General features: G+C 39.2%; 1 protein-coding gene across 1 annotated transcript in view; it reads right to left on the reverse strand.

Moving 5' to 3' along the window:
* Positions 1 to 989: 989 nt before the first annotated feature.
* LOC131057398 (uncharacterized) overlaps positions 990 to 21700 on the reverse strand; it is a 55653-nt gene continuing 34942 nt past the window's right edge. Inside the window, exons 7-8 of the mRNA XM_057991570.2 lie at positions 1512 to 1604; positions 990 to 1391 (exon numbers count right to left, since the gene is read on the reverse strand). Coding sequence (XP_057847553.2) covers positions 1321 to 1391; positions 1512 to 1604 — 164 coding nt within the window. The 3' untranslated portion in view covers positions 990 to 1320. The remainder of the gene's footprint in view (positions 1392 to 1511; positions 1605 to 21700) is intronic.

Below are 21700 nucleotides of genomic sequence, written 5' to 3' on the forward strand. Positions count from 1 at the left end.
TGATTTGATTAAGTAAATAATATACCTATCAAAAAATCAAGTAAATAAAAGTTAATTTTCAAATAATTTATTATTATTTTAAAATAACTTTTAATTACATGAAATAAAATAAAATAATTCTTTATAATATAACTCTAGTAAACAATGTAAAGTAATTTTTAAATAATTATGAAGTAAAATAAAATAACTCTGAACAAAATGTAACAACTCAAAATAGTTAGATAAATGTATTTAAGATATCTATATTAATTAAAATATTTAATATAAAATTATTAAAAATACATAAATACTCAAAAATTGGATAAATATAATTTTTTTCAAAGCAAGTAAAATATAAAATTTATTTTTTAAATAAACACCATTAAAAAATATTTGAAATGAGTTCAGACATATTTTTTTAGTTTTATAAACATATAAACATATGGTTTTCTACTTAAATGACAGGTGCATTATAAAGGGATTCAAATGGATTAACATAGAGCTCTTCCAACTGAGTTTGGAGGTGGAATGCAGTCCTTGTAATGCTAAACCCCAAGGATATGCATAGGCTCTTTTTGAATTTAGGCTTGTGAGAATGGGTGAAGCATAGAAAAATTCCAAGGAAACGCAAGCTCCGTGCTTACTTTACTGGTGCTTAGATTACAGGGTAGCTTTTGCAGCACGAGACCATTCCATGCACTAACAATGCTTATAATAATCATCTTCCTTTGTTGTCACTACATGTGCATGGTATAACTTTAAAAGACTACCCATTTCATCTTTAGAATGTTTCATCATACACTCTATGGCATTTGAAATTCTATCTACATTCAAATTTATTTTATACCATATTAAAGAATACCTGGATTATTCAATCCACAATTCACTGATTCAAAAAGTACATCATGTCCCCACGGTTCATGTTATATTACGGATGCCAGGGTAATACGTGTGATCTACAATTAATTAATTCAAATAGCATTACACTTATGCCTAGTCCACATCTAAAGTACTTGTTAATTCATATGCTATGGCCATTCAGATATAATCAATTTAGGTACCATCCTGTGGAGCTATCACATGTAATTAATATAAATTGAAATTCTTAATTCTGTTTACAGTTTCAGAATGTTATTCTTAAGATGAATCCAAATTGTTAGAAAGACGAGTTTATCCATCATATCCTTGTACTTAGCTTAGCCCAAGGCCTTCACTCGCTGCAAGAAAACTTCATTACCCCAAAGGTGAAATTGGTTCTTCCTTGTAGCATGCAAGTAGAGAACTTTCACCAGAGGCTCCAATCAAAATAAGCTTCAAGAAGACAGGAATTGTGAAGCACTGCTATGGAGGAGACCAACTCCCCGAGACAAACTTTTCATAAAAGCTTGATTGACGTGACACCACATAAAAAACTGCACCCAAAAGAGGAAAACAAAATAAATAGTCTTAAGTGTAATAAGAAAGAATTCTCAATTAGTGAACATGTTCCTATGGAAAAAAATGTGATCCTATACCATTGAGTTATTGCATACCTGGAATACCAGGAATAACATGGTCATGTCGTTTGAGAACATCCTGAAGAGTCTTTCTTTCATTCACCTTCACCCACTTCAAAGAATCTTTTACTGATAACAGAACCTAACACAGATAGTCAGTCTTCCCATCAAAGGTGAATACCATATGCCAGTGTATATCTCGTTCAAGTTGGTCCTTGCATGCCTTAGGATGCATGAGAGAACCAATGAAGAAAGAGGAAGAAAGAAGATAAGAAAGTGCAGCATGCACTAACCTTTTACGCAATAGATTATAACATGACTAGATTCCACTGCAACTAAATAAATATATAGAAAACAAATTTTATGCCTGGGTGGAAATTGTCAATCCTGAGAGGGTAACCATGGAATTTTAATTGAAAATAAACATACAAATTACTCTGACAAAGGGAAAACTATAGCACATTATGTAAGAACCCTGCTGGTTCTAACTCTCCTGAAATACTATTGCTGTTGTGTTTTTGGATTTCAAGGTTTTTGAACAATTTTAAAGCATAAAATAACACGTGCCAGGCAAGAATTGCACATAAAACCAAATAGAAACAAAATTGAGAGCAACTACAACTATATTATGAATAAGATACCTGCTACAATAAATCCTACTGCTAATTGCATACCCGTGGGTCCTTAAGCTTATTTTAAATGAAAAAATTTGGTGTTTGCCAGCCAAAACTGGGAAACTGACCAAAAAAGCCGTACAAGTCCAGGAAATGATTTCTCTAAACCAGAAAGTAGGTAGAATAGCTTGAAAGGACTAGGCATTGGGAATTGTGCATTCAGAATGCACTTTGGGTAGTGTTGACGTGTATTTTGTACACTATCAAACACAGAATAAAATACCCAAGGGTACCTTATCCTCTCTTGAGTAAAGCCTCTGAATGCTGAATATATCGCGAGAAAGGATCAATCAGGGTGACTTCAATGTTCTTCGTTGTAGGATTTCTACGTGTGGATAAGCACCAGTGGTCGTTGTAAATGTTGTTTCTTCAAGGGGCCTTACGTTTTCGAACTGCAAGAACAGAATTTTCCTAAAACTAACAAGTTCTCAAAAAAAGATCAAAAGATAGGGTTTGCAAGAGATGAATTCTAATCTAATCATAAGAGCGACTCAATGTAGGTTGGACTTGGTAAGACTACCAATTTCAGTATTGCCAAACAATTACAACTCTACTGAAATTGATGCGATCTTCTAAGGTATTTAATGATTTTCAAATCATCAAGAATTATAGATACTACCATAAAGGTACATATCAATAGTTCAATAATGATTGAAGGTTCGAGCAATCCAAATATCTCCAGTTGACCACACAAGACGTCCTTACAATCAGTAAGAAGCTAGTGGTTTGGAACGTGAGTCTCACCAAAGATCAAGCCCAACACTTAGCCCTTCAAACTTAAATACTACTTCGATCAAGAATGATTCAAGAAAGTAAACAACCATGAAGATAGCCACAAGAATTGCAATAAAACACCATAACTTCAATATTTTATTGATCTCAAAGCCAAAATAGACAACAATTGTTTGAAATTCTTTCTTCAATGCTCAATCTTACTACAAAATAACTTTCTTCTCTCCAAAAGCTCTAATCTTCTAATTTCTAACTATTCAATATCTAATGACAAAATGAAAATGAGTGAGGGTATATATAGCATCCTCAATTACAATGAACAGCCCAGATCAAAAGAAGATCAACGGCTAAGATTTTGACACCTAAACCCTAATTAGGGTTTGTTACAAAAAGTCCCCTTTTTAGTTGAACATTATTAAATGCATAGCCAAATATTTAATTGGCACAAAAATCGACAGAACATAGACCAATGATAATTAAGATGCCACATCATTTATAACAACCTCTCTTCTAGAACCTTATTCCCTTTCCAATACTCTTTCTGAGCATATGCAACGAATCTGGACACAATTCCTTCAATCTCAGAAATAGGAATCTCGGGAAGATTCTTCATTCGTTCCTCCAAGTGGATAACCTAATCAAAGGCCTTGAGAAGAGTTGTTTCCCATCCAAGTTCGAGTTCTTTGATCTTTTCAATCAGGAGCATAGTAGTGAACATTAGATCCCGTTGCTCATCGGTGATGATATTCTCATTTTTGCAAAAGATGACCTTGACTCTTTCTTCCAACTCTTGAAGATCCACATCTGTCTCAACTTCGATCCCCCTGCCAAGAATGGTACACAACACCTCAAACACCTTGTCCTGAATTGGATGGATGACGCCCTCAACTTGATTGCATTTGGTGCTGATGTCCTCGAAAAGAACCTCTTTCATCTGGAGTAGAGTTGACCACTGAAGTAAATTATGAGCTCCTCCATCCATTATCTTTTCTTGTGCTAGGAGTCAGTTTCACCGCCCCGTCGCTAGATTCATCCTTGGTGTTTGCCTGGTCACTTGCAAAACAGGAATGATAACATCTCTAGTGTGAGCGAAAGCGACTACTGTTATCATTAGGTTGTGGACGATCTCAAGGACCTGGATAGCTCGATGGACTGTCTACATCATTCTTGTTGCAAATTCAACGGCTACTGTGTGGGATTTGTCAATCCAAGAGCTCATAAGCTAAACCAAGCTCTTGACTCTTTCTGCCTCGCCAACTGATTCAAGGGGAAGTGCTTGCACAGGAAACACTACTGGATCCTGACGTCCCAAGGGCTGATTGAGATGGCTAAAATAACCTCTCCAAGCACCGACCTCTCTCTCAAGCTTTCTATTCTTTTCCATTTCTTCCTTAAGCTTGTCTTTAAGTACTTCAAATGAATCGGTTGCCTCATCTAGTGCTTGTTCAGCAGTGAGTGGACCAAGCTCAAATGTTTCTACATCATACTCTTCTGCAAGGATTTCACCTTCATACTTGTCCATTACTGGTGTAGCTATCTGCAACTTCCTAGACCCTGTCTCATCTCTAATCACTTTGGACATCTTGGTGGCCTTCCTCTTCTCCGTTATTTCCTGAGAATTTCCTATAAGGCTCTCTAAGTCAATTACATCACCTTCATCTTCAATCACAGTCACCCTTGTCAGTCTCTCCTTCAACCAATCTGGAATGGTAGATCTTGTCTCTTTAACTTGTATTTCCTTAAGCAATGGTTCATCTTCTCGGAGAGGAGATGTCACTTCATCATCATTCTTTTCTTCATGTAGCTCATTGACTTGGGGGGATTGACTTGATGAATGCTGAGGTGCCTACCCCTTTTCGGGTTTATCATTTTGTACCATCGACTCCATAGATTCATCCACCTCAGGCAATGTCTTCTCTTGTCCTTCAACTTGACTTGTCCTTTTTTCATGTCGGGATGATGTACCTTATAAGCGATCTCGATTGGCCTCTTGGAGGGTTCCCTTTTCTCAGGTCTTTCTTTCCTCTTCGCGCCTCTAGGATGAGAATTGCCTTCACTTGCGCTTGCTCCTCCTCCTTCTGGTCTTTCCTCCAAAGTAAAAGTCATTGGTACGTTCTGCTCTCTTAACTTTTGATGTTGTACGTCCACCCATCTGTGAGTACATGACAAAACTGGAGCCATCAAAGCTCTCAAGTCTGAAATCTCAGGTTCGTTCCAATCTATCTTCACTGCTTTGTCTTCTCTGTCATAGGATGACTGGAGATGTCTGCCACTGTCCTGAGCTTGATCGGCCACTCTGTAGACTTTGCATTTCCTGATGAAATCTAAAGGTAATCTGGAATGCATCTTTCTTTTCACTTCTAAATCACTTGAGAGATTCATCCAAAAGTCCTCGACCTAAAATTCATGCTTGTACTTCCTACCAGCTGTCTCTTCCATATACCCATAAGGATCAAAATTCTCCCTCAAGGCAAAGAACATGAATGAATATAAGGCCAACTCCCTCTCTGCATCATCCAAGGCTAGAGCATTAGGACATACCTCAACTGAATTCCCCAATATGATGGGCACGGGAATTCCATTTCCATGCCTGTGTCTGAATGCCTTCGCATAAGCTGCCAACTGCCTAGTCACCTCAAGTAGCACTATCCTGTCTGTCGGATACCTTGGCAACATATAGGGAGGTGAAAGACACCCATGAACTCTGATATATGTAAACTTTTGAAACTGGATTAACCAAGCACCATACCTTTTTACAAGTTCTTGTGCATCCAGAGACAGTCGATTGTGGATCCCGCCTTGCAATATCCTGGTGATGTTCATCGTGAAGGTATCATTGACTAACTTGTAGTCACTTCCAGGTGGATGATGCAAATGAACATAAGAGTCACAAACTCTCACTTCTCCAGGTCCTCTTCCGATCACTCCTCTGTGGCGTAGTCCTGCATATTCGAAACTCCTGATCAAGGCATATATGACGTATGAGCTCATGTGAAATGACTTGGTAGGCTTTAGTCTTCTTAACTGCACGTCCAGGCAATGGCTAATAATTCTAGCCCAATGAATCGTTTCTTTCCCTTGAACTGTCACTTGGATGAAGTAGAACATCCACTTCTCAAAGTAGAAGGCTTGAGGAGCCCCTGTAACTCGATTGAGCAAAGTTATCAAATCTCTGTATTCCTCTTGGAAGTCGATCCTATGTGGTGTGTTGGGAATCTTGCTCAGGCGAGGACGACTTTTGAGTAACCAATTCTTATTGATGATGCTCAAGCAAGTGTCTGGATCATCTTCATACATTGATCTGGCTCCTTCTAGGCTTTTGTAAATCATATCTTTATGCTCTGGAAGATGGAGAGCTTCACTTATAGCCTCCTCTGAAAGGTAAGCCAAAGTGTTTCCTTCTTTGGACACGATCGACCTCGATTGTGAGTCATAATGGTGGGCACACTCGATCATCAGTTCATGGCACTAGACTGCTGGAGGGAAACCGGCCGCCTTGATGATGCCACTTTCAATTATTCTCTTTGCAACAGGTGATGGCTTGCCAATGTAAGGGACCTTTCGAAACTTCTTGACACTGAAGTTTCCCAAGTTGGTATCTCCAATATTGCTCCACTTGGACACGATCTTGGTCTCCAATTCTTCATTCCTCTGATCTTCCTTCATGAGAGCTGGATGACTAGTAGATGCCCCTGCCTTTGGAGTCGCCATCTTGACACCTACACAACATTTCATAATGAGTAATATATTTTGAAGCGTAAAATATAAAGTAGAAAGGAAGATTTAAGATTTTAATTAGGAAACTTCATGATAAATCTTGAGTTATCATTTCCTAATTAACTACATCAAACTTAGGATTTTTAAAACAAAGGGCAAAATTCAAATCTTCAATAATGGTGTCAAGGTGATTACGCCATACCTCCACTTGAGAATTAATTCTAAGAAATGATGCAAAAATAAGGTGAATTTGCTAGGCAAAGTGTAGATCAAAGCTCTCCTTTTAGCAAAATGCGCCTCCTTTAGTCTTCACAAGAATCAATTCCACCACCTCTAGTCTTCAATACTTAAGACAAATTCGCTCCAAATAGACCAGCTTTCGCACTTCCTCTTGCTCTCCAAATCGCACTTGAAGTAATGAGTGAATGATTGTTTAAAATTGCTCAAAACACCCCTATTATATAGGGCGCTCACCACTTCGCCTCCCCATAGGCCGAGTGTTCCACGGGGACGCGTCCCCCCCCTTTTTGGGCGCGTCCCCCCGTCAGAGACGTCTCGGGGACGGGGGGACGGGGACGCGACGTCCCTCGCCGTCCCGCCACCACCACCCAAACGCCGCCGAGACGTGGAGACGTCTCCCGCGTTCCCACGCGAAAAAAGACACTTTTTTAAGTTTTTTTAAAACATGTGCCTTTTGGGGAGGGTTAAGGGGTAACCCTAATTGGACGTGGGCCCCACCCTACCCCCCAAAACAACACAAAAGCATGTTTATTTTGGATTTCACTCTCATTTTGGAAAACTGATTTTTTTTTCCAGCAACTTGAAGAGGAGGAAATACTTGAAGAAGATTGATTGAAGGGGTGAGAAAAGTGATTGCAAGCGTGATAGGAGCTAGAAGAAGCAAGAAGAAGAGGAAGAAGAAGATTCTTCTACATTTTAGAGAGATTTTTCAAGCACAAGGTAGGGTTTTTCAACTTCTTGTTTTTTTTTTGTTTTACTTTCTGATTTTCATTGTTCTATGTCATTTTTGGTTTTTTTTTCCCTATTCATCTCAAGACTCAAAATGAGATTTGATGTTGAATCTTGAGGGCAAAATGATTCAACATCAAATCTCATTTTGAGATGAATAGGAAAAAAATTTAAAAATATATTGTTAAACAAGGCTGATTTTATTTTTATTTTTATTTTGTGAAATGTAGTGTCAATTTCACAATGAGCTCCCAAGGCATGAGTGAAGATGACATGGAAATCCATTTTCATAGTGAGAATGATTCAGAGTATGAACCTGAAAATGAGGGGGGTGACTATGGGGCTGATCCTGGAGCCCAATCTAGTTCTATGGCAAGTGCACCAGCTAGTACAGGTTGCCCTTCAGAGTTGTTGGCACCATATGCTAGGGGTCATTTTGATCCTAAGTCTCTTCTAAAACAGTTTGCTTCACGAATATCAGTACAAGGCACTGCATCACATTCAAGTGGGGGAATAAGGAAGTGGAAGTGCAATATTTGTGACAAAGAATGGTTCGGTAGCATTAGTAGGGTGAATGCACACTTTCTGTTTTGGAGAGGAAAAGGCGTGAAACATTGTAAGTTTTTGGAGGAACCCAAAAATATACAGTACAGAATTGAGTTTAACAAGCTTTGGGGGGTTCCAGATGACACAAATATTTCAATGCCTACTACTTTGTCTGCTAGGGCATCACTTCACGACAACCAGAATGTGCCAGTGCCACATACTTCTCATGCTTCGCAGGCAGGAGGAATGATGTTTGGATCTCCATCTACTTCCACTTCTACTGCTGCCAGGGCTGGGAAACGTAGGTTGCATACACCACAGAGCAACCCCATTGCTGATATGTTTAATGTGCAGCTGAGAGATGAGATAGATGAATCCATTGGCAATTTCTTCTTTGCCAATGGCATTCCATTTCATGTTACACGGTCTCCTTATTATAGGAAGATGATGGATATGGTGGCCAAGGGAGGACCATCTTATGTGCCACCAGGGGAGACGAAAATGAGGACCTCGATCTTGGATAAAAGCTATTCCAAGAACAATATTTTGATGGAGAAGATGAAGGCATGTTGGGTGGCATCGGGGTGCAGCATAGTTATGGATGGGTGGACGAACATTAGCCATCGTCCACTCATCAACGTCATGGTCACATGTGCAGAGGGCCCATACTTCCTTAGAGCAGTTGATTGTACAGGGCATCGTAAAGATGCTGATTTCCAGTTTCAGGTCCTCAGGGAGGCTATTGAGGAGGTTGGGCCACAAAATGTGGTCCAAGTAGTGACAGATGCAGCCTATGTGTGTAGAGCAGCAGGGAGACTCGTTGAGGCAGCCTATAGACACATTTGGTGGACCCCATGTTGTGTGCATGCCATGAACAATGCACTCAAGGACATGGGGAAGATTGACTGGATTAGAGGAGTGGTCACCGATGCGAGAGATGTGCAGATGTTTGTCTGCAACCACCACACTTCACATGCACTCTTCAGGACCTTCGCGAAGAAGGAGTTCTTGAAACCAGTTGAGACTAGATATGCATCCTATTTCATTCTCTTGGAGAGAATGATTGAGTTGCAAGAGGCATTGCAACTCATGGTTATGACTAATGAGTGGAATAGGTGGGTTGAGGCCAAGACAGAGCAGGGGAGAAGGGTGAAGGAGATAGTGAAGAGTGATGTGTTTTGGACTGATGCGAAATACATTGTCTCCATCATTTCTCCAGTATTCCAGGTGATCAAATATGGGGATGGGGATGCACCTAACCTTGGAGAGGTGTATGAGTGCATTGACTCTATGCTTGACCAGATGAGGGCTGTTGTACGAGTGAAGGACCCCTCTCTAGCATTCTACAATGAGCAAATCCGACCTATCATTCAGAGTAGATGGGACAAGTTGAACACTCCTTTGCATATGGCTGCCTTTGCCTTGAATCCTAAGTGGTACAAGGCTAGACCGGGTAGAATGACACCGATTGAGGATGATGAGGTGAAGGCGGGTTTCCTTAGGTGCATAGAGAAGATGTTTGATTCCAGAGATGCCGGCACAATGCGCACTGAGTGGGGAAGATTTGCCACTCTTAGAGGTTATTCAGATGCGGCAAAGATGGATATAGACACTATGGCACAGGAGGACCCACTTTTGTGGTGGACTTGTCATGGCCCGAAATCTTTGACCACCACTCTAGCCATCCGTCTGCTATCCCAGGTTTCCAGTTCTTCAGCTGCTGAGAGGAACTGGTCTACATATAGCTTCATCCACTCTCTTAAGAGGAACAGACTTACCTCTAAGAGAGCAGAGAAGCTTGTGGCTGTACACAGTGCTTTGCGTCTCATAGACCGCAAGACACTCGTGTACAAGGAGAGTCCAGCGGCACGATGGGATGTAGAGCCAGAGGATCCTTCACAGATTGATGAAGATGATCCTACCACTTCTGATACAGTGCTAGTTGGTGTGAGCTTGAGGGACCTTGATCTTCAAGAGTCCAGCAGTTCCAGTGAGGAGGAGTTCGCAGATGATTAGAGGCCTCCATTAGCTACATTTTGAGTTTTGTCATTTTGTCTTTGACTCTAGTCTCTTTTGTAATGCTATTGCTACACGTATTTGTATTTGGCTACTCATTGTAATGATGAATTATGTAATCATCTTTATTATTATAGACTTTGCAATGGCATCAGATATTCGTATTTTCGTTTTCCTTTTTCGATATTCATATGATAGAAATGAGAAATCTCCAATTTGACAATTTCATTTGTCAAATTTTATTTAGCATTTAGCAATTAGTATTACTAATCTAAGTAATCTTGGTATTTCCTATAGTTTCATTTGAAATCTAATTCTTATACTGTTATACTGTTATACATCTTTTCAAAACTAGTTTTTCAAGTACTATATGTATATATATGAGCACCACCACCCCGCCACACCCCCGCCGCCGTCCCCTCGCCGTCCCCAAATTTAGGCCCTTGGTCCCCCCGTCCCGGAAACGCGTCCCCCTCATCCCCCCGTCCCCCTGTCCCCAACGCCCGTGGAACACTGCTTAAAATAGGCCAAAAAAATAAATAAATAAATAAAATTGAAAAAAGAAAAGGCCGACTTGATAAAATAATAAAAATGATACCTCAAGCGCTCCATTTTCAATTTTAATTTAATAAAAATTATTTTTAAATGCCTCAATAATAAAAAAATCGATTTTCTAAGGCTCAAAATTAATTTATTAAATGCCCATGCGTCTTTTATTAAATGCCAATTTAATTAACTTTTTCTAAACATTTCGAAGTCAACAATTTGGCATCTAATGTATTTTTAGAGGATGTCAACGTTGAAATAAGGTAAAAAATAATGAATGCCAATAACTTCACCCTGGTCCCTTGGAGAGGGACAGGAGCGAACTTGCAATTTAAACCTTGCATTCTTCATTTTTTAATTGCCAAAACTTCATCTAGGCATCTAAAATGGCATTTTCAATTGGAGTCTTGAGTTTAATTCATTTGATCTCTAGAAAAGAAGTGCATTAAGACATTTTCACCCTGGACCCTTGGTGAGGGACAGGAGTGATTTTTTACTTTTGTCCTTGATCCTTCACCTTTTAATTGCCAACTCTCAATGTGGGGTAAGTGATGATCTCTTTCACTTGTTCCATGCATGCTTAAATTGTTCTTGAAAGGCAAAATAGGTTCTCAAAGATTTTCGCCCTGGTCCTCCAATGAAGGACAAGAGCGACTTTTGCATTTGGCCTAGGATCATCAAGTTTTTGGAGTCAAACCTTTGTTCACCATGCTTTAGAAGACCTTTCCTATCTTGCTCAATCTTTCCTTAGCATAATCTTGGAGGGAAATTGTTGATTTTATAAAAATCGCCCTGGTCCTTCAGTGAGGGACAGGAGCGCTTTTGAGTCCTTGTGCAAATTCTTGATTGTTTCGATCCTCAAATTACCCTTAAGGCGTAGGTCATCATTCCCCACTCCTTCTTGAGCCTTGGAAACAAAAAAATAGCATCTCAAAATGTAAGGTGAATGGGCATATTTGGAGATTTTGCCCTGGTCCCTTGGAGAGGGACGGGAGCGCTTTTGCCAATTGTTATCAAAATTTGCAAATCTTGCATCTCAATTCCACCTCGAAGCATTTTAAACATCATTTCAAACTTGCGCCTTGGGCTAGATTTGTCCAAACTTGGAGAGAAGAGCTAAATAATATGTTTTTTGCCCTGGTCCCTTGGAGAGGGACAGGAGCGATTTTGCAATTTCAAGCTTATCCAACCTTTGCTAGCCTTCCAAATTATCTTCAATGGGCCAATCATGCCTTCTTCCATTCATTTCAATCACAAACTTGCCTTGTCTTTTGCAAGAAATTTGCACCTTTTAGAAAATCGCTCTGGACCCTTGGAGAGGGACAGGAGCGCCTTTTGCCTTCTAGGTATATTTCCTTGTTCTTTAAACCTTCAATCGCATCTAAGGCATAAAACATCATTTTTCCTTCCCATCCAAGTCAGGTTTTGCCTCAAAATCTCAAACAAAGAGGAGAATCTTGAAAAAACGCCATGGTCCTTCAGTGAGGGACAGGAGCGCCTTTTGTCATTTAGGTTGATTCACTCCTTTGTGGACCACTCAAATTATATTCAATGGACAAATCATGCTTTCCTTGATCTCTTCAAATCATAAAGTCATTTTGATCTTGCAAAAATAGTGCAAATTTGAAAATCAAGCTCCAGTCCTTCAGTGAGGGACAGGAGCGAACTTTGTCTTCTAGGCAAAACTCCATCATTTTTCATCACGAAATGTCCTGGCTAAGGAAGATATCATCTTGTTACACGCTATGAATAAGAGTTCAAGTCCAACAAAGGTCTAAAAATGTGGATATAAAGAATTTCGCCCTAGACCCTTGGAGAGGGACAGGAGCGAATTTACCCTTCTAGGCAAAAACTTCATCATTTCATTGTCTTTAATCAAGTCTGGATGCTCTATCATGTTCATTTCGTCCTCCACCATGCCCTTGACGTTTCAATTTGACCAAACAAGGCCAGGAATGACTCAAATAAGCCTTTTCGCCCTGGTCCTTCAGAGAAGGACAGGAGCGATTTTATCCTTTTTGGCTAATCCATCCGAAATTTAAGTCTCCAGTCACTTCACAAAGCAGAGTTAGGTCATCTTCAAGGCCAGGAACCAATTAGCAAGCCTTCTCAAAACAAGAAATTGTACTTAGAATGAATTTCACCCTGGGCCTCCAGTGAAGGACAGGAGCGATTTCTCTGTTTCAGGCATCATCTTGCCTCCAAAATTTGATCAAAATTTATCTAGGCAAGAACACACAATTCCAACTTCAAAATGCTAACACTTAGACAAAATTTGAATTTTACCTCAAAAAACCCTGATTAGACCTAACCTGAGACCTATCTGACTTTCCTGACAGACTTACCTTATTTCAATAATCTCGATCCTCGGGAGGACACTTAACAATTCTCAAAATTAGACTGGACTCAGCTTGAATAACATCCAAAAGAAACCCCTAAGGTTTAGCCCTAGCCCAGACAACTCACTCACTCACTCAAAACCCTAAAAGCAGAGAGAAGAACAGGCAAAACAAAAGCAAAAAAGAGGGGGTCCCCATTCTGATGGGGCGATGTGTGAAATGGTCACAACAGGTAGGCATTTCAGCCTCCCAGGCAAAACGCCTCTTTTCCGGAGCCCCACATGCCAACCAAATTGGTACGGCCAGCAATGAATCCTGTACGGCTAGTTATTGAACTGAAAGAATGCTGCTAATGAGGCTTCTAAACTGTATTGCCTCCTTCCTTATTCCAAATCTGCAAATAACTAACACAAATAACCTCTGATGAAGCACCTGAAAACTTCTATGTGAAGCCCTCTCAGTTTGCAATAATTCAGCTGATCTTTCACAGCCTCAGAATCACAGATCCATGAAGAATCAACGCTCTTCAATAGCAAACCCTCTGTAACCCTTGTCTCAGACAATCCACATAGAAAATAACAAGCAATGTCAAATAATCAATAATGAGTTTGAATTGCCTTCAATTCCCTTATAACCCCCAAATGGCACAATTTTCCACAAGTATGCCTAAATGCTTTTAAATACATATAAAATGTATTTAATTACTTTTGCATAGTTTCAATAATCACTTGGGCACCTTATTTCACTTAAGTGATTTAATTAAAAGCACTTTATAATATTAAGTGGCCTTTTAATATAATAAAGTCACTTTATGACTTTATAATAATCATTTAAGTTAATTAAATAACTTAACCACTAGAATATTAATATCTCCCTCAATATTCAGTCTTTTGACGAACCGTCAGAACCAGGGGTCAACACTGAATAACCCCCATGTGTCCAGGTGACCTGACTAAACATAGCACAACTGCCAGATTGACTTACTAAAAATAGTAAGTCCTGCAACTAAGCCCACACACCAACTGCTAAGGCCCTGGAACTGAACCCAAGACTGAACTGAAGAAGTGGAACTGCCACTAAGACTCTCTATCCATAATGTTAGCCTACAAGAGTCCAAAAATGATAGGCTAACCCATCAGTCACACAGACTGACTAAAGTGGGGACATCACAAATTAATAAGGCCAAAAGACTTAAGAAGCACCTAGTGGACAACATCATGCTTTGCAATGCCATGTGAGGGAAGAAAGTAGCATGAGCATTTTGAATTATCAATTCAAACATCTGGAAAATATTATGACAAGGGTTGCATTATGTCAGCATAAATAAAAATTCACTGATTAAATTACACAAGGACCATGGAACTCAAAGCATAAGAGTAGGAAGCAAGGAATCTGTGCCAACATTTAACATGGCATAGTAAAGCAGCAATCAAGAAACACCAAATAAACCACTATGTCCCATTGCTCCTACCACCAAGAGAAGCTATTAAAGATACAACAAATAAAACACCTAAAAGGAAATAATTTGCCTATCGTGCAGAGCCAAGTTATATCCTATGTGAGTGATAGCAGTTCCAAACTTGAACACTCGAGTTCCAAATTCATGTACCAGTCATCAGCTATCCAACTTGGGCCAACATTAAGATTTCAAGTTAGCCAATTGACATAAATTTTGCCATCACTCCTTGAACCAATCCTACGCTGATTCCAACACGTATAAAAGTGTACCACAGTGCCATACACTCTATAGCACAACAACAGTTACAATTCAGATAGTGGATTGAGGTCTAAATTTTTCAGCTTCTTGGTCAGATTCTTTCTGCAATTGTAACTTATATGCTCTATTGTCATCACTCATCAATAAGAAGTTTGTTCATTTTGGCTCTTCCAAGTCCTTGCCAGTTTGAGATTAGTTCAAATCTCATTATTACTGTATTGTCATCAATTAGAAATTATTTATTTTAGTTCTTGCAAGTCCTTTCCAGTTTAAGACCAGTTCAAATCTCATTACCCCTCTTTGCAACCATCTTATCATCAGAGTAGCCAGAAACTCCTGTGTCCCTCCTTGGGCACATGTATCCTCATATCTGATACAGCCCAGATACACGTCAGATACTGAACCCATGCATGTCCAGAGAACCTTGATTTCCAACCGAGCCAAATACTATGTTATTTGATTTTTTCAAAATTTGACATAAATCTTCTTAAATTTAATTTTAAAAAACTTCATTCATGCAATTTTTTTTTTTTAAATGGTATAAACAAAACCTACACCAAATGAGAAAGACAAATGAAATGTTCTTCTATTTCACCAACCCATATTTTTGGGTTATCTTCCAATGCAACTCTACTACTTTTTCATATTGTAAATTGTTAAATCAACTTATAACTATTTATGTAGCAATTATGTGTCTATATTGCTTTTGAAGTTACAGTATATATTCCCTTGGCTTTCCCCTTTTATTGTTGTTTTGCTCCTAATCTGCCAGTTTTTTCTGATCCTGGTCTTGCATGGTTGGACAAGCACAAGATAGATGTCCATATGATTGCAAACTTGGATTAAAAAGGGAGTATTCTCATATTCCATTGGCTGTACCCACTAATTTCTCCAGTGCCCAGCAGAATTTAGTCTAGTAACTGCTCCTCCAACTTAATGTTGACACATATTCTGGTGTAGTTAATAACCCTCCATTGCTTTGTAAAGTCAGGTGGTGCGATGTATTATCCAATAACATTGCCTACTTTCTTGAGAAAGAACTCTTGCCATATTCACTTGAGAGAAGTAGAAACCTGTTGTGACGTTTTCACACATCGCCCCATTGCAAATGGGGACCCATGTTTTTTTTGTTTGTTTTTTTTTTTGCTCGTTTTGCTCGTTTTCGCTTTGCTTTTTAGGGTTTTGGTTTAGTTTGTTAGTTGTCTGGATTTAGGGTCAAGCCCTAGGGTTCCTTTTTCGATCTTTTCAGGCCAGAATCCAATCAATTTTGAGAGCTTTTTGAGCTTCCTGTTGTAGGATGCAATTTTGAATGAAATGAATTCGCCAAAAAGGTCTATTTTCAATTGGAATTTTGAATGCAGAGTCTTAATTTGTCTAAGTGTTGATGATGAAATGTGAATTTTTGTCCAATTGAGGAATTTTGACCAAATTTTGACTTTTTTTATTTTTGATCCCGGGCGTTGGGAATGATTTGTTTTCGCCTTGTGAAGTGATTAAATATGTGAAATTATGTTATTTTGGCCTGTAGGAGCAAAATCGCTCCTGTCCCTCAGTGAAGGACCGGAGCTCGTTTTCAAATATCTTACTGTCTCTACAGGGTCAAGATGAATTGCGAATTGGAAGTGATGAAGAAAGGCGTGATCTTTCCGTTGAATATAAATTGAAGAATTTCACGAACACGGAAATGCCCCAGGAAGCAAAATCGCTCCTGTCCCTCAGTGAAGGACCGGAGCTCAAAATCAAATGTTGCTTTGTCCTTGCAGGATTTTGACGACTTGACGATTTGAAGAAGTCCAAGGAGAGATGTTTTATCAAATGAATATAACTTGAAGTGCCATCATGAAGGAGAATGACTCAAAATGCAAAAATCGCTCCTGTCCCTCAGTCAGGGACCAGGGCGAAGTTCTTTGTAGCTCCCGTCCCTCTCTCAGGGACCAGAGCGAAATTCTTCATAGGGCATGTTCTAGGCAAAAATCAAGCAAGTTATAAGTTTGAAGGCAAGAAAAGGGGCGAGTTGAAACTGTTGAAAGCAAATTGAAGATTACCAAATGTCAACAAGGGACCCAAATGCCCAAGTTCGCTCCTGTCCCTCAGGCAGGGACCAGAGCGATTTTTGTCTTAGATGATTTTCTTGCCAAATTTAAATAATTTCCAAGGCATGGATGAATGAAAAGGTACATTACGAATCCGTTGAAGATAATTTTTGAAGGTGAAAAAGAAAGATGAAGCCTACAGGACCAGGATCGCTCCTGTCCCTCTCCAAGGGACCAGGGCGATATGATGATTATGTTGCCTTTTCTTCAAGTTCAGGACATTCCAAGTTCGGATACATGGTGGTGAAGACATTTTAAGGCGTCTTAATCAAGCACAAAGTTACAAAGGTCGCCTATGTTGAAGGAATTACACCAAGACCCCTAGTTCGCTCCTATCACTCTCCAAGGGACCAGAGCGAAATTCTTATAATGGCTTAGATTTCGAAAATTTGTCAAGTGTCAAGCGACCAAGGGGATCAAGGGGACTTCATTTTACGCGTTGAAAGCAACTACAAGTTGAAGAAGACAAGGACAAACTCAAAACCTTGAAGTTCGCTCCTGTCCCTCTCCAAGGGACCAGAGCGATATCTATTATATTTGCCAATTCATGTCAAATTCATGCCAAGTCAAGGTTTTGCAAGGTCGTAAAAGGTCTAAGGTGTCATTTGAAGATGATTTACAAAGGTTTCAAACGTTAAACAATCATCAAATCGAACAAAGAGGCTATATCGCTCCTGTCCCTCTCCAAGGGACCAGGGCGATTTGCATAGGATCCTTCATTTTCCTTCAAATGCATGTCAAGGCAAGTTTACACAAGATCGAGGACGTCTTTTAAAAGGCAATGAACGAAGAACAAAGATGGAAAGATGGCGAATTTAGACCAGGACACAAGGATCGCTCCTGTCCCTCTCCAAGGGACTAGGGCGATGATCTTCTAAACATCAAGGTATCTTGTGGAATTCAAGCAAAACGAAAGTGGAATGAAAGAATAGCATTGTTTATCCTTCACAATGAAGATTGAAGTTCGAAGTTACAAAGGCGAAGGAGAAAACACATGGATCGCTCCTGTCCCTTTCCAAGGGACCAGGGCGATATTTGCCAAAACAATTGTTATCCTTTAAAGATCACGTTAAAACAAAGTTGCAAAAGGATTGAAGTGTTGTTTGAAAGGTAATAAAAGAGGAGTTGATATCAAGAGTGGAGAATTCCAAGTGAAAAGATCTAGATCGCTCCTGTCCCTCCCCAAGGGACCAGGGCGATATCATATCTAAAGGACATTCATTTGCAAGAACAAGTCAATCAAGCTTGAAGGACCTAGCGAAAATGGCAATACCAACGTAAGGATGAAAACTTTGGACGTAAAATTGCAAGAATCATGATCGAGGTGATGGATCGCTCCTGTCCCTCAGTCAGGGACCAGGGCGATGAGGTATGTATTTTTCATCTTCAAAATTTGGCGCTCAAGCAAATATTTTTGAATTTATTTTAAATGCTAAATTCGATAAGCTTTGAAAATTCAATTAATTAGTATTTAAAATTTGCGCTTGGTATTAATTAATTGTTTTTGCCTTGTAAGAAAATCGAATTAATTAATTTATAAACGAAGGCATTTAATAATTAATTATTAATTTAATAAAAAAAAAATCAAAGGGAGCGCTTGTTTTATGGAAGTCGGCTTTGTTATTTGTTTAAAAAATCGTTTTAAATTGCCTTATTAATTACCAAGTCGGCCTTAAGGTGAATATGGTGTGAGCGCTATAAAGGAGGGTGAAAATCTTCATTTTCATATTATCATTTTTTGCCATTTCACATGCGATTTGGAAGACAAAGGGAGAAGTGCGAAATTGTGTTCAAGTGCGAATTGTATTCAAGGTGGTGCGAAGTATTAACCAAGGCATTAACATCAATCCAAGGCTACGAACTTGAAGTTTCCATTTTGTGCGAACTTGCCAAGGACGTCAAAGACATTGGAATATCTCGTCAAGGACATCTCAAAGGTGGCGAAATTGCTATTTTGAAGGGAGATCAAGTTGAAGACCATCTAACGTCATTTTTGCCTAGGCGATTTTATTCATTTTGCATTCTAGAGTTAGCTCTCAAGTGAGGTATGACGATATGGATTTATTGTTTTGATTTTGATCGTTGATCGTCATAGCTTAAATTTTGAATTTTGAAATTTTGAATTCCTAGCTCAATCATTTTAGGAAATGATAATTCAAGGACTTATCATTAAGTTTCCTAAAATTTGCTCTCTAATTTATGTTATGTATTGCAAAATCATGTTACTAATTTTGAAATGTTGTGTAGGCATCGAATGGAGATCTCATTAAGGAAAATCAAGCCGGATCAAGGACGGTCTTCGCCGGGACGATCAAGCCAGGACAGGGGCGACCTCTTTCAATCCAGCGTTCCAGGGCGAGGTACATCATCATCCTGCACATCAAGGGCACATGGAGTTAGAACAAGGGCTCGTTGAAGAAGTAAATAGTTCCAGATGAATTAATTAAAGCAAGCTTCTCAACAACATCAAGTTGAATATCTACCAAGTTACAAGTGTCAAATGAGGTGGCATCCTAGTCATCACGTCTCCAATCAGTGAGGTCCACCTCAGCATGTCCAGATTCAATGTACTTAACTCATGGAAGGTGGCACAAACTCCGATGTACCTACCCCGGCTATCCATTGGTTGATTTTTCTAGAGAGGACATGTGTCCAAGCAATACAATTTTATCATTGGTCAAGCATTAAATGTTATGTAATGGTTGTAACAAACCCTAATTAGGGTTTTCATTGTAAAATCTTGGCCATTGATCTCGAATTGATCTAAGCCATCGAATTGTATTGTGGGCACTATATAAGCCCAGACATTTCATTTTGTAAAAGAGGATTAGAGAGAGTTGTAAATAATAGAAAGCAGTTAGTAGATAGAGAGTAGTTAGAAATTGATAGAATAGCAATTAGAGTAGAATAGGAGGACAAGGCAAGAAATTGTTGCCATTGATTGTAAACAAACTCCATTTTCATTGAAGTAATGGTGAAGTGTGTCGTTTCTTGCAATTTGCATGGTTTCTTATTGAGTCTTCAATCCTAGATGGTAGATGATTAGATGAATGGAGGAAATGTGATTGATTGAAGATGGAATTCGTATATCCATACTACTAGCAGTTTGTTGATTGCAGACTTGCCTTGTGTAGTCAACTGGAATCGTTCAGCTTAAGCTTAACTTCAATTGTCGCTTCTTCATTGATATGCATCAACCTGATGGTGTCTATGCCTGCAGTGATGATTTGAACATCATAAAGCTTCCCTTCGAAGATCGCACTAGCCTTGTGGAGATGGTCCTGCGATGTCAAAACAAGACCTAGTTAGAGTTTCATCAAAGATCAATCATTGCTCCTACATTCTTAGTATTAGGATTAGATCCTCTCTTCGCCCTCATCCTTTTTCCAATTTTTTTTCAAATCTAAGCTAGTAAGAGCCTGTGTTCCAGCAAAGCAGATCAGAAGTTCAATCATAAGTCCCCTTGTGATTCCAGCAAATCACATCCTACCACTGGAAGCTTGTCCACATGTAGAGACCCTACTAAAAGGAACCTTGGAGTCATCCTAACTGATCCTTTATGCGAATCTTCAGCAGTTAGAGACTTTTTCTCAAGAGAGGATAAGATACCCTTAGGTATTTTATTCTATGTTAGGCTGTGTACAAAATACACGTCAACAAAACCTTAACGAAATTGGAACTTGTTGGTGTTTGTTTTATCATCTACCAAACATTAGAATAAGATACCCAAAGGTATTCTATCCTCTCCTGAAAAATCACTGTTGATTCCAAGGTCTATATGTGCGAACAAGCGACTTTAGTGGGATAGCTAATTGGGTAGTGTTTGCTGAAAATCTCAAGGGGGACTCATGTTTGCAAGTGTCTTTCAAGCTTCTGGACTTAGATAGATTTATCGATTTGAGGCTCTCTCTTTTTTTGGATTTTCGAGATTTAGACTTTCAAAAAGGGGAAAAAGGGATAGGGTTTAAGAAAGCTGATCTAAACCTACGAATTCTGGAGACGGTATTAACTAAGAGTTCTCGGGAAACCGCAATTTGCTTTGCCACACTGAGGACAACTACACAAAGCCGGTGCAATCTTCAACGGGTTGTGCTTATGATCGAAATGTTGGCATACACAGGGGATAGGCTCAGACTTACTTTGCACAGTGAAATGTAAATCATCTATTCACCATAAGTATGAGCAAAGATACACTGTTAATTAATACTTATCAAATCCTTCATTCAATTCTAGTAACATGAAAGAAAATCTAAATTAACTTTAACTAATGTGTTGAGGAAATTGAAACCATGCTAATCACTCAAACAACAGAGATTACAAAGCCTTAAGAGAAAGTGCACATGCAATATATTATTTGAAAAAATGACCTTCACGCAACAATATATCAAAAACCTCACTCTCCAAATGAGAGGAGGTAGCCTTATATACTTTTCAGAAAATAATGAACGGCCAAAATCAAACAATGATCAAGGGCCCAGATTGAAAGTTATAAACCCTAATTAGGGTTTCTCAAAACTCTATCAGTCAGAACAGACAAAAGAGTGACATGTGGCATAGCTGCTATTGTCACTGAGGTGAGTGTCCAATTTCCCCTTTTGCAGATTCAATGTATCTGGACACGATGAGCCAAACCTCTTCCATAGTGACACTTGGTAGGTTACTAATCTGGAAGTCGATGATGTCCACATCATCAGTACACATGGCGATGATGCCTTCCCACTCAACTGCCTAGACAAGAGAGTTCTCGTCAATGAGGAGAAAACTTGCAATCCTTGAGAGATCGCCCTTATCAATCATCCCCGAGTCTTTGAAAAAGCTCTACTGAATTCTGGCTCTCAGGTTCTCCGCCTGCAGGTGTTTTTCTTGTATACCCTCT

This window comes from Cryptomeria japonica, chromosome 5 (assembly GCF_030272615.1).
Source record: "Cryptomeria japonica chromosome 5, Sugi_1.0, whole genome shotgun sequence".
Classification (NCBI taxonomy): domain Eukaryota; kingdom Viridiplantae; phylum Streptophyta; class Pinopsida; order Cupressales; family Cupressaceae; genus Cryptomeria; species Cryptomeria japonica.